General features: G+C 41.8%; 1 protein-coding gene across 6 annotated transcripts in view; it reads left to right on the top strand.

Annotated features, from left to right (window-relative positions):
* Positions 1-13,983, top strand: part of kiaa0825 (KIAA0825 ortholog) — a 594,535-nt gene that overhangs the window by 264,038 nt on the left and 316,514 nt on the right. For all 6 annotated transcript variants that reach the window (XM_078565259.1, XM_078565275.1, XM_078565269.1 and 3 more), the window contains 2 exons: positions 13-234; positions 3,085-3,487. In XM_078565259.1, coding sequence (XP_078421385.1) covers positions 13-234; positions 3,085-3,487 — 625 coding nt within the window. The remainder of the gene's footprint in view (positions 1-12; positions 235-3,084; positions 3,488-13,983) is intronic.

Raw genomic sequence — 13,983 nt, 5'->3', positions numbered from 1 at the left:
CACCTTTTACAGCTGCAGACAAGTCAGAGGTGCTAAGGTGTTTGAAACTGTACATATCCAAAGCAAGCAAGGCAATATTAAAGCAGGTCGTCTCCTTGGTTCTCATGTGGCAAGCAGTAGAGAATCCAGGCACATATCATCATAAGCAAATGCTTCCTGAAAGTTTGCTCAGTAAAATTCCCAAAGCATGGGATTATACACCAAGGGAATTTAAAAGAGGAGAATCTGGAAAAAGTAAGTGTCTTTTTGTTGAAGCTGATAAATTCAATCAAACATCTTGTTTTCTGGTAATGAAATGAATCATACAGATCCTAGCAACAATTTTTTTTAATAATTGTTTTATATAGGATGGAATAAATAATGAATTGTATATGATTTGTAGTTTTCATGAAGCAACTTGTTCAAAGCTTATGTTTAAACATTTTGTTAAAATATTTGCAATACCTTTAATATCAATTTTACTTTTCCTGAATTAAGTTCATTTTTTGACAGAATATTTTTATTTGTCCATGGGATGTGAGCATCTGTTGCCCATCTGTAATTGCCCTGTAGTGGTGAGCCGCCTTCTTGAACCATTGTAGTCCACGTCATTTAGGTACACCCACAGTGCTGTTAGGGAGGGATTTGCAGATTTTTGATTCCGCAACAGTGAAGGAATAGTGACATAGGTTCAAGCCAGGATAGTGTGTGGCTTGAAAAGGAACTTACAGGTGGTAATATTCCCATGCATTTCTGCCCTGTTCTTCTAGATAGTAGAGATTGCAGGATTCTCTTAAGGTTAACTTGCAGGTTGAGTCGGTAGTTAGGAAGGCAAATGCAATGTTGGCATTTATTTTGAGAGGACTAGAATATAAAAGCAGGGATGTGCTGCTGAGGCTTTATAAGGCTCTGGTCAGACTACATTTAGAATATTGTGAGCAATTTTGGGCCCCATATCTCAGTAAGGATGTTCTAGCCCTGGAGAGGGTCCAGAGGAGGTTCACGAGAACGATCCCAGGAATGAAAGGCTTAACATATGAGGAACGTTTGAGGACTCTGGGTTTATACTCGATGGAGTTTAGAAGGATGAGGGGAGATCTCATTGAAACTTACAGAATACTGAAAGGCCTGGATAGAGTGGACGTGGGGAAGATGTTTCCATTAGTAGGAGAGACTAGGACCCGAGGGCACAGCCTCAGAGTAAAGGGAAGACCTTTTAGAACAGAGATGAGGAGAAACTTCTTTAGCCAGAGAGTGGTGAATCTATGGAATTCATTGCCACAGAAGGCTGTGGAGGCCAGGTCATTAAGTGTATTTAAGAGTGAGATAGATAGGTTCTTGATTGGTAAGGGGATCAAAGGTTACGGGGAGAAGGCGGGAGAATGGGGTTGAGAAACTTATCAGCCATGATTGAATGGCGGAGCAGACTCGATTGGCCTAATTTCTGCTCATATGTCTTATGGTCTTATGGTTTTGAAGGCTTGGCAATTTTGCTGCAATACATCTTGTAGATGGTAGACACTGCAGCTATGGTGCCCAAAACACTAGTTGTATTCTGGAAATATTAATGTATATCAGAGGCAGGTGTCATCAACATTGAAGGTTGGGTACTAACGTATAGGGCAGAATTTTGAGGCCATCGGGCGGGCGCGGTATGCGGGCCCATGAGCAACCGGGAAACGGTCTGCCGCCCGCGATCAGCCCCCAACCACGATTTCACGCTGGCTGGCCAATGAACAGCCAGCCAGCCTGAAACGCAAGCTGAGAACCTCAGCGCTGCCGGGGTGGGGGTGGGGGTGGGGGTGGGTGGAGGGGGCGGAGCACGCACTGGAAGCCCCCTGAAGGCAGGGAGTTGCCTCAGAGAACTAAACAATTTTAAAATCAAAAATAAAAATGTTTAAAATCTGAAAAAAAAGTGTCCCGACATGGGACTCAATCACAATAACATCAGCAGAATAAAAATTCTGCCCCCCAATTTTTCTTTAAATTTAATTGTGGAAACTTCATCCCGCCCCTAGATGAAGTTTGCTAAAAAAATCAAAAGGCTGCCTAACTGATTCGCCCACCTGCCAACCGTAAGTTGGGTGGGCAGTGAAAAATAGGTTTTAATTAATTAAGGGCCTTAATAGGCCTCTTAGTTGTTGGCGGGCACGCTGCCGAATCTCGCGCGTGCCCGCCGACTGAAATATCGCATGAGTGTGTGGTGATGTTGGGACGCTCACCTGACGATATTGCACACTATTTTACGTCTGATTGGATTGGGCGCATGCCCACCCGCGAGACATAAAATCCTGCCCATACAGAACAATTTTCCATTCAGGGCAACTAATGTCAGGGTGATTTTGATGCAATAATACTCAGCCATCCTTGCCTCACTTATTGATCAACAATCTCAACAGGAATAATGACCCTGATTTCAGCTCCCTATGCCAGGTGGAAACTGGGCTGGTGGGCAGTTAAAATGGAATTACTTACTCACTTCTTTCCCACCCCGATCAGACTACATTTTAAATTGCAGGCAGTAATAACAACTTCCCATACTGGTGGGGACTCATTCAATATGTAGATCAGGCTGAAATGGCATCATCCAGGCCAGAAATGCTGTGTTAACTGGTGGCCTGAGGAAGGGAACAGTGACGGTTTCCCTAGTAAGTTAAGTCTACCTCGGTAGTTAAGTTTTTAAAAAGATTTTTAGATTTCTTTGTGGGTCACACAGAATAGCTCAGGCCTGTCTTGTATACTCTCGTGGTCCTTGGAAGGGGCCTTCTGCTACATGAGTCTTTATCCCTGTTCCCTCCCTCCTCCCTCCATACATAGTGAATTCTGCTCGGTTTGAGCAGGAGTTGGAGCTTACATATAGAAATGAGCCCCTGGAGTTAAAATCTCTCTGTGCTTTTAAGTGTCAGCTTGTGACTTGCCTAGGCCCTTCACACAGAACAATTCCACCTCATGATAAAATTGGGATTCATATGCAGAAAATTACACTGATAAAAATTTATAAATAAACTCAAGATATTAATTTGCAGTTGCTATACAGGCACATAGTCCTGCAAGTAATGTTGTGAGTAATGACATTAATTATGATCATTAATATTTTCCTTTCAGATTTGACAAAACTTATAGCTCAGGCTGTTTCAATTGTAATTGGTAACCTGCCTGGAGCAATTGCTTCATTGCCTTCAACAATTAAATACCTCTTCAACTTAGTGGATAAAAAACTTCATAACAACATTCCTGAGCTCAGAAAATCATGCCTTCTTTGTTATGTTATGACTATTTGCCAAACTCTGGAAGATGGAAATGTCATAGAGCTTTTGACAAGTGTTGCATTAGATAGATGGAGTAAAGATAAACTGGGTTTGCTGAGTGAATGTCTTCTGAACATTATGGGACAGGGAAAGGAAAGTCCCAAACCAATAATACAGAAGGTCATCAATTGTTTGGAAAAACAGAAACCTAAATGGATTGAAGCCCAGCTACAAAAAGCAAGAGAACTGTGCACAGAAAGGTAAGTGACAGTTGAAATACTCTGCATTATAATATTCTGCATTATAATATTGTTCAAACATATATATTCATGAATAGATTGTCAGTTCAATTCAGTATATTAAAATATTAATGTAAATAAAGCTACAGATTGCAGACTTGGAAAAACTGTTATAAGTCAATATAATTTTAAAATATATCTGGATTGAGGGGAAGTTATTTCAGTAGACCCATGTTTAGTAGTCATGATTGCTTCAAGTATGAATTCAAACGATCCTTTTGTCCTTCTTCAATGGCCGTTAACTACATTTAGTTATCATTGTTTCAAAATACGTAAGATGAAGGGCAAGTCTTCATCAATTTTTATTTGCCATTATGCAACATTTTTAAATTTTATAACTAAGTTAGACTCTGAAGTTTAGAGTTTGGGGGTATTGGGGGGATGCTTGTAAGACAGAATTAGAGATAGTAGGCCATGAATGGATATAAGCACAATGATGAGAATTATAAATTAAAGACTTTGGGGGACCTGGAGACAATGTACGTCAATAAGAACAGCAGTTGGCGAAGCTGAGGATATAAGTATTAGAGTTCTCAAAGAATCATAAGAATTTACAGCATGGAAGGAGGCTATTTGGCCCATCGTGTCTGTGCCAGGCAAAATGTAACCATTCAGCCTAATGCCACTTTCCAGCTCCCAGTTTATAGCCTTGTAGGTTACAACAATTCAAGTGCATATCCAAGTACCTTTTACTTGTTAAGATGGCTTCTGCCTTTACCACCCTTTCAGGCAGAGAGTCCCAAATCCCCAACATCCAGTGAGTGAAAACATTTCCCCTTGAATCATCTCTAAACTTCCTACATCTTGAAGTGGTTTATAACCTTCATCCCTTGTGGGCCTATTCCAGATCGGGAGCACTCCTCTGATAATTGCTCTCGCTGAAGTTCATGGTTCATGGTAGCCAGCTCTTACAAATATTTTTTTGGGTCTGAAAACCTGATCTATCTCTCCCTTAAGGAGAGGAATCAGCAAAAAATATTATCTTCTTCCAGATAGTTGTCTTTAATTAGCATCAGCTAGGTTATAAGTTTCCCAGAAATTATAAGGGTCCAAGGGTCTCTCTTCAGTAATGTGTCTCATCGTTTAGGAGTATAAAAAGCGGGGTTCTGGGAGTTGTATACAGAATACTACGTGAGACGATATATTTTACTAACTTATCTGAAAAGTTATTAAAGAACCGAAAATGTAATATACTTTGGGAAGAATTTTCAGGTTGGCAAGCGGCGGCTGGGCCCACTCGCCGACGTGTAAGATGACACACGGTGATGTTGGGCGGGTGTCCCAACGTTACCGCATGTCATTTAGATTTTCAGTTCGGTGGGCGCACACCCGACTTGGCTGCGTGCCCGCCAAACTGTCAAAAGCCTATTAAGGCCATTTAAATAGCCATTAAAACAATTAACAGGGCTGCCCGTCCAACCTTAAAGTTGGCGGGCAGGTGAAGACCCCAGGCGGCCTCCACATTTTTCATGGAACCTCATCTGTGGGCGTGCACAGCACTTCCGGGTGCATGTCATGCTGGGTGGGCCTTAATTGGGCCCCCCATGTAAAATGGCGGTGCAGCCCCGATCGGGGGTGCCAATCGGGTTTGCGCCCACCCCAGCCTGCCTCCGCACAACCCTTTATTTCTGCCCTTTAAGTGGTTAAGTACATCACAACATTAAAGATTATAAAAGGATGGAAAACATAATCTTATTTCTAATATTGGATACAACAGTTAAACTTCTACAATGTTACAGCCAATATATCTTAGACTATCCATCAGAATCTAAAGTGTTACCATAAATCCACGAGTAGCAAGCCACCTGCTTAGCAAGATGCTTCTCCTCAATTAAGAGTAGTGTATCTGACTAAGCATTTAGCACCTTTTACCTTGAGAAACGTTGACTGAAGATTTCAATTCTTCTGAATTTTCAATGGTGAAGTTCCTATCTCTATACTGTTTCGAATTTGATTAGCTCATCTTTTGCAAATGTGGGTTTTGCCTCTTTGTGTATGCTCACCCCCTTTTCATTAACCTTATAAGGCTATATCATTCACTATTATTAGTAAATTATTTAATTGTTGAAAATTATCTTATGAGTTTGTGAGCTTTTATCTGGACAAAAATGTTTGTAAGCCTTACGTTAACAATCCCTATAACTATTTTACTTGCTTCATAATCTGTATCTTATCCTTAAGAAGTGTTTTTAAACTTTACTAAGAACGGTCAGCTCAGTTTTTATTTAGAATCAGGTCATCCAAAGGCTACATAGCATCTGTCCTCTTGTCAGGGTGGTATGTAATGCTCCATTTCTGTCTTTCAGTTGATTGATAATTTTTAGTTAATTGACAAGAGTCCACAAGAAATTGGTTCCATTCTAGTACCAGTTTCTAACAAATTCTTTCTTCAAACTTTAAAACATTAATGTCGCCAGGTTACAGACAAAACTGATATTGATACATGTTAATATCTTTTTAACATTCCTTTTGCTAAAATCTAGATCATCAGGATTATGAAGTGTACATAATTTAAATATTGTTTCATGTAGTAGCTTGTACCAGGTTAACCTATATTTGAATTTTTTTTTTAAAACCATGAACATGTGTTTTAAATCAGGTATCATAGATATCCCTGCCTGGGTGAAAACTTTAACCCTTTTCTGCTTGAATTCATTTCTATTAAGGGAATCTGTATTCCTAAAATGTACTGTCCAAATTATATCTGAATTCTACCTAATTATCTATGTTCCACTGAACTGCATCTATTTTCCTTCATACTCTAATCTAAGACCTATGCCCTCTGGTTATTGACCCCTCAACCAATGGGGAATAGGGCTGTTTTATCTGCTCTATTTAAACCCCTTATAATTTTCAACACCCTAATTAGGCCTCCCCTCAACCTCCTCTGTTCCAAGAAAATCAACACTAGCCTATCCAATCTTTCTTCTTAATTAAAATGCTCCAGTCCAGGCAATATCCTTGTAAATCTCCTCTGTATCCTCTCTAGTGCAATCTTTCCAAAGTGCAGGTATCAGCAGTGGACATGTAAAAGCTGAACATATCTTTGCAGATGATGTCACCCAAAGGTAGTATATCAGTGAGGAAGAGGAGGTGGCCAAGACAAACCAATGGGGAGCTCTAGGGTAATGGTGTGGGGAGGGGACACCAGCCATTGTTGAAGATCCTCTGGCTACAACTGAATGCAGAAGAGTGGAATTAAGTGATGACAATCCCACTAAAATGGATAATGGAAGAAACGCATCAGAGTACAATCGTGTCATGTCAGAGGCTGTAGGGAGGCCAAGGAGGGTGAAGAGGCATATTATCCCACTGTTACCATCACACAGAATGTCATTTGGGAGTTTGATTAAGGTTTGTACGTACTGTGGCAGGAACAGTAACCTGATTATAGAGGTGTAAATATGGAGTTACAAGAAAGATGGGTTCATATTTGGTAGCTGACAACACATTCAATAACATTGGAGAGGAAAGGAAGATTGGATGGTGGTTTTGCAATGACAGAGGTCAAAGATATGTTTTTTGAAGAGGGACTCATTATAGCATTTTTGAAAGTACCCAAGTAGAATAAATGATTTAAAACATTAGCCTAGCATGGGAGCCAGGAAAGCAAATTGTGTGGTCAGCAATTACTGGGAACTGTGTCAAGGGACAAGAGTTGGGTCTCATGGACAAGATGAGTTGAGAAATGGTAATGATTAAAATCATTGCTTCACCCAAGATAGACATACTTGAACAAGTTTACTAGTAAAACTATAAAAAGGAGAGAGTTGAAGTAAAATTGGTAGCGGATCTGTAAAAATATGATTAGATTCTGTATTATGATCCAATATACAAGATTGGAGTTTATTTATAGGAAATAGAAATAAATAACAAACACACTTGTTTAATTGCTTTTATTACTTTTTTGACAAAATGAAGAAAAATCAAATTTTCTTCAGTCCAGTGTTATTTGGCTTTAAGAAAATCCGTTTAAAGCCAGTGCCATTAAGGTAAATATGATGAGAGGTATAATAGCAATGTAGATTGTTACAAGTCTCTCTATATATTGTTTTTGCTTTATCTAGTTCCTGTTATCTTCTTTTTCCTATTTTTGATTATTTGCATTTTTGTTATTTTAATCAGGAGTCTCACGTGATATTGCTTATTGTGAACATGTTGCAGGGGGCGTTTTGATGTAGGGGGCAGGAATGGAACTAAAGGAGTGGTGCACATTACCATTGAAATAATCTGGTAAAACCTTTTTAAGAGATCTACCAGAGATGTTGAAGTAAGTTATTTAATTAGCTCCGAGGAGTGTTTCTCATCCACTGCAGTTGGAGAAACGGACTCATATCCTTAGATGCAATACTTGCATAAATACATTATCATACACGTTAAATGGGAGAGCATTTTTTGCTGTTAATTTGCTTAGGGTGTGGACTTTTGGAGTGAAAGGAAAAAAATATATAACACACAAGAAAACTAATTTTATATCTTTCCTTCTTGGCCAAGTATCTCTCAAATAGTATTTAATGTTACCAAAATAAACTTGAAATTTAAATTCAGGACATTTATTTAATCTTCCCTTCAAACTGAAATAATGTTAGTCTTCTGGCTACCACTTAGACTCAAAAAAAATAGCAAGCATTGATATAAGGATAAAAATGGCACAGTGGCACCCATTTAGACCAGGGTTGGCCAGAGTCCAGCCCGCCCAGGGTTTCTATCTGGCCTGCCAACCAATGTTCAAAATATATCTAAGTGGAAGTGACAGATTCTATAAGGAGCGGTGCCTCTAATCGCAGGCTGGTTCTCTCCCATGGTTGCTGCTGGTAGGCTCACTAGCAGGGGAGAAACATCCTGTGATTGGAGGAGCAATGAACAGTGGGAAGGTAAGTGGCAGCACGCAGCCTGAGGCCTGAAGACTGGAGCAACGGCTGTGAGAGAGTCTGCGGGACGGGAGAGGTGGTGAGAGAGGCTGTGGGGCAAGAGTGAAGTTGAAAGAGTCTGCTGAGCAGGAGAGATGGTAAGCGAAGCTGAGAGGCAGAAGAAGTGGCAAGGGAGCGGCTGCAGGGGGGAGAGGCAGTAAGGGAGCAGCTGTGGTGGGGAGAATTGGTGAGGGAGAGGCTGTAGGGGGAGAGGCCGTGAGGGTGTGGCTGTAGAGGGGGAAGGCAGTGAGGGAGCAGCTGTAGAGGTCAAGAGGTGGCGAGGGAGCGGCTATCTGCTGGGAGTGGGGGTGGGGGAGCGCATGGAGGGGAGGCTCTGAAAAATCCTGGATTATTCTGTCAATCTTCTGTAAGCAACAAGCACTGAATTGAGATGTTGAGTTTCAGAATATCATGAAAATCGTAGATTTGTTCCCAAATTGCTGCTGTGCTTCTTTATTTGCATCAGATTTGTACGCGAGTTGCACCTTTTTTAGCAGTTGGAAAACTCCAAGGGACTGCGAGTCTGGAGTTGACTCTGGAAGATGCTTTGGGCCTGTCCCACAGTTTACTGGGAGAAAGTGCTCATGCAGAAATGCAGATGGTGGTTCAGTCCTTCACCTGCTTAATTCACATTGACAGCCACTGACTGTCAGTGTGGGCTGTCAGGTGTAGGTCAAAAGTCTTCGTGGCAGTTAGTTCAACTACTGGACTTGGCAAGGTATGGACGTGTTGGGAGGGAGCATCATTCTATTTTAAAATCTCTTAAAGAATAAATGTACTAATGAAGTCAAATAGGACAGCATGAGAGAAAAAGAAAAAAAAGAAAAATAAAAAACTTGCATGACTACAGCACCCTTTAACACCTCAGGACTGATTAGCACGAGTCCCATTCATCCATCACCCTCTGTGCTCACTGACCTACATTGGCTCCTGGTCAAGCAACTGCTGGATTTCAAAATTCTCATCTTGTAAGCTCATAAATTAGTCTCTCATTTGAAGCTTGTTCATAAAAATGCACAATTTTTGTTGTTTTAATTAACAGTGAGATAAATTTCTAATGCCTTCCCTTTACGAAATTCGCTCACATGCCCCATGAGTGAGAAAAAAATTGAAATGTGGCTCCTCACGTGCAAAAGTTAGATACCCTGATTCAGAGTATATCCCAACATATAACGGTCTACTCAGGGTCTATCTTCAATCATAATTTTTCTGCTCAGCTGTGTCTGTTTGTCTCTCATATGGTGCTTACGGGTCTTCAGCTAGTATCTTGTCTGCTGGATTTTGCTTTCAAAGTTACCTTAGATAATTTGAAAATCTAAATATTTAGTTTAAAAAAACACAGTTTCTGGTTATTCCTAAAAATGGTTTCCATGTATTTTTTTCCTTCTCAGCAATTTTACATTAGAGGGGTTTGGGTTTATGAACAGAATGTACAGACACTCCATTAATAGCTAGACTTGCTGCCAATCCCAACAATTTCTAGAAGTTGTGTGTAAAGTAATTCCATTGTTGTATCACTGGCGCATGTTGGAGTCTGTCAGTTTGAGTATGTTCAGCTAACAGTGATAAGTTGGGAACTTAAATGAACTCTAGGTTCAAGCCCATGTTCTCAGTGGAAATACAACTAGAGGCATTTTTAGGAGAGAAAATGTTATACGATAAGGTAAGTTTAATAATTTGATTTTTCTAAATTTTAATGTCCTGTATTGTTGTCACAAGTCTGATATCTAATTGCGTTCAGTTTAGATCCTGCCGAAAAGGATTTATTAGTTCGCCTTTTTTTTTGTTGGTAGCTGTTACTGTCTGTGCATTATCAATTTGTATTTTATTGATTGGTAGTTATCATTTCTGCTTGCATCTCAGTGATTGGAATGATCCCCCCCTATTTTTATTGCAAGCATGAGACAACAATTTGCACACATACAGACATGGTGCTTATTGTGTGGTAACCAACATGCGACAAAAGATGCTGCAATAGATAATGCTGCTAATGGTGACTCACTGTCACAAAGAGCAGATATAGTGTGTGGAGGGAGGAATGGTCACATCTGCATTTTGGAATTTGTAAAATGTGTTATCTCTACGTGTAATATGACATGTTAGCTCTTTACTGATTGTTATTTGGTAATATAGAACTTGAGTATTGCTGAAAAAAGACATTTTGTCGAAGCTTTTCATTTTGCATTCATCACGACAATCGTAAGAATACCAACGTCAGGGGAAGTAACAACTTTATACTGTATGAGAAGAGAGTGCTGCTTGGGTGGCAAGTAGACTCTGATTGGTAGGGGTGTTGCCATGGAGAATGCACCAATTAATGGTGACTAACAGTTAACTGCCAGGCATTGTTTGAAATTTTAAATCAGGCAGCTTGACCCTGATTGGTCAAGGCATTGCCCTGAGGAATGAACCAGCAAATGGCTATCACTTATTTTGTTTAGCTGAAACAGGGACAATGTGTGTACATGTTCTTTCTGTCTGCAAATTACAGGGCCCTGTGTATGAACATACGTAGCTTCCAGTACATACAAATGCACCACACTGCGAGACCGACTGACAATCTTAAATTGATTGTCAGCGTAATTTTTAGCATACTGAGCACTCTACCACCGTGCTAAATGGGACAGATTTCAAACAGGTCTGGCAGCTCAAGTCTGGGCATCCATGAGGCGCTGTGGGCCATCAGCAGCAGCAGAATTGTACACAAACACAATCTGTAACCTCATGGCGTGGCATATTCCCCCACTCTACCATTACCATCATGCCACGGAATCAACCCTGGTTCAATGAAGAGTGCAGGAGGGCAGCCAGGAGCAACACCAGGCATATGTAAAAATGAGGTGTCAACCTGGTGAAGATAAAACACAGTACTACTTGAATGCCCAACAGCATGAGCAGCAAGTGATAGACAGGGCTAAGCGATCCCACAACCAAAGGATCAGATCTAAGCTCTGCAATCCTGCCATACCCAGTCGTGAATGGTGGTGGACAATTAAACAACTCATTGGAGGAAGAGGCTCCACAAATATCCCCATCCTCAATGATGGAGGAGCCTAGCACATCAGCGCAAAAGATAAGGCTGAAGCATTTGCTATAATCTTCAGCCGGAAGTGCCTAGTGGATGATCCATCTCGGCCTTCTCCGGAGTTCCCCTGCATCAGAGATGCCAGTCTCCAGCCAATTTGATTCACTCCACGTGATATCAAGAAACGGCTAAAGGTACTGCATACTACAAAGGCAATGGGCCCTGACAACATTCCAGCAATAGTACTGAAGGCTTGTGCTCCAGAACTTGCCGCGCACCTAGCAAACTATCCCAGTTCAGCTACCACACTGGCATCTACTAGGCTATGTGGGAAATTGCCCAGGTATGTCCTGTATACAAAAAGCATTACAAATCCAACCCAGCCAGTTATCGCCCCATCAGTCTACTCTCTATCATCAGTAAAGTAATGAAAGGGGTCATCAACAGTGCTAGCAAGCAGCACTTGCTTAGCAATAACCTGCTCATGGATGCCCAGTTTGGGTTCCGCCAAGGCCACTCAGCTCCTGACCTCATGACAGCCTTGGTTCAAACATGGACAAAATAGCTGAACTCCAGAGGTGAGGTGGGAGTGACTGCCCTTGACTTCAAGGCTGCATTTGACCAAGTGTGGCATCAAGGTGCCCTAGCAAGACTGGAGTCAATGGGAATCAGGGGGAAAACTCTCCTCTGTTTGGAGTCATACCTAGCACAAAGGAAGATGGTTGTGGTTCTTAGAGGTCAGTCATCTCAGCTCTAGGACATGACTGCAGGAGTTTCTCAGGGTACTGTCCTTGGCCCAACCATCTTCAGCTGCTTCATCAATGACCTTCCTTCCATCATAACGTCAGAAGTGGGGATGCTCGCTGATGATTGCACCATTTGTGACTCCTCAGATACTGAAGCAGTCCATGTCCAAACGCAACAAGATGTGGACAATATCCAGGCTTGGGCTGACCAGTGGCAAGTAACATTCATGCCACACATATGCCAGGCAATGACCATCTCCAACAAGAGAGAATCCAACCACCGCCCCTCGATGTTCAATGGCGTTACCATCAGTGAATCCCCCACTATCAACATCCTGGGGTTACCATTGACCAGAAACTGAACTGGACTAGCCATATAAATACTGTGGCTACAAGAGCAGGTCAGAGGCTAGGAATCGTGCGATGGGTAACTCACCTCCTGACTCCCCAAAGCCTGTCCACCATTTACAGGCCACAAGTCAGGAGTGTGATGGATTACTCCCCACTTGCCTGGATGAGTGCAGCTCCTACAACACTCAAGAAGCTTGACACTGTCCAGGACAAAGCAGCCTGCTTGATTGGTACCAAATTCACAAACATTCACTCCCTCCACCACTGACGCAAAGTAGCAGCAGTGTGTACCATCTACCAAATGCACTGAAGGAATTCCCCAATGTTCGTTCGACAACACTTTCCAAACCCACAATCACTACCACCTAGAAGGAGAAGAGCAGCAGATAGATGGGAAAACCACCTCCTGGAAGTTCCCCTCCAAGTCACTCACCATCCTGACTTGGAAATATATCGCCGTTCTTTCAATGTGTCCAGGTCAAAATTCTAGAACTCCTTTTCTAACAGCACTGTGGGTGTACCGACACCACATGGACTGTACAGGTTCAAGAAGACAGCTCACCACCACCTTCTCAAGGGCAACTAGGGATGGGCAATAAATGCTGGTGCAGCCAGTGAAGCTCACATCCCGTGAATGAATAAAAAAAAATTTAGCAAATGTTGACCAATCGCGGAATCACACTTAATGTTGGACACTGTGTTTTGAGTTTGGCAAGCACAGGTCGATTGGGTACAGTCTGTACCTTGCCCATTGCGAACAGCGGAAGGGACATGCCGGTTAATACGACCCGCTAGCCTTTGGGACATATAGCCTACATACCTAGCATCACACTGGCACTGAAATTCATATACCACAATACTCAGATAAAAGCAAAATCCTGCGGATGCTGGAAATCTGAAACAAAAACAGAAAATGCTGGAAAAGCTCAGCAGGTCTAACAGCATCTGTGGGCAGAAAAGCAGACTTAATGTTTCGAGTCTGTATTGCTCTTCCTCAGAGCTAAAGAAAAATAAAAATGTGATGAAATTTATACTGTTTAAGAGGGGTGGAGCAGGTGAAGCTGGATAGAAGGTCAGTGATAGGTGGGAGCAAAGGAGAGATTGACAGAGAAGTCATGAACAAAAAGACAAAGAGGTGTAAATGGTCATTGAAGGTTAATGGTGCAGGATGTCTTTGATGAGCCCTATTTCTACATCAAACTTGCATGGTGAGCAAATGGCTTGGGCCCTATTTATGAGGTTGCTGATAGGGCCAATCTTATGGCACAAGGAACTGTAAGAATCTCAACGTCCAATAGAGGGCACTGGTGAGAAGTGACTGAAGCATTCTGGGAGAAGTCAGCGCAGCCACTGCGACTCAGGAGGCAATCGAGGAGAAGGACTCTTGCACTCAACAGGAGGAAGAGCATCCAACAGAGGGCACTG

This window comes from Cetorhinus maximus, chromosome 2 (genome assembly GCF_964194155.1).
Source record: "Cetorhinus maximus chromosome 2, sCetMax3.hap1.1, whole genome shotgun sequence".
Taxonomy (NCBI): domain Eukaryota; kingdom Metazoa; phylum Chordata; class Chondrichthyes; order Lamniformes; family Cetorhinidae; genus Cetorhinus; species Cetorhinus maximus.
This window is presented reverse-complemented; position numbering and strand designations above follow the sequence as displayed.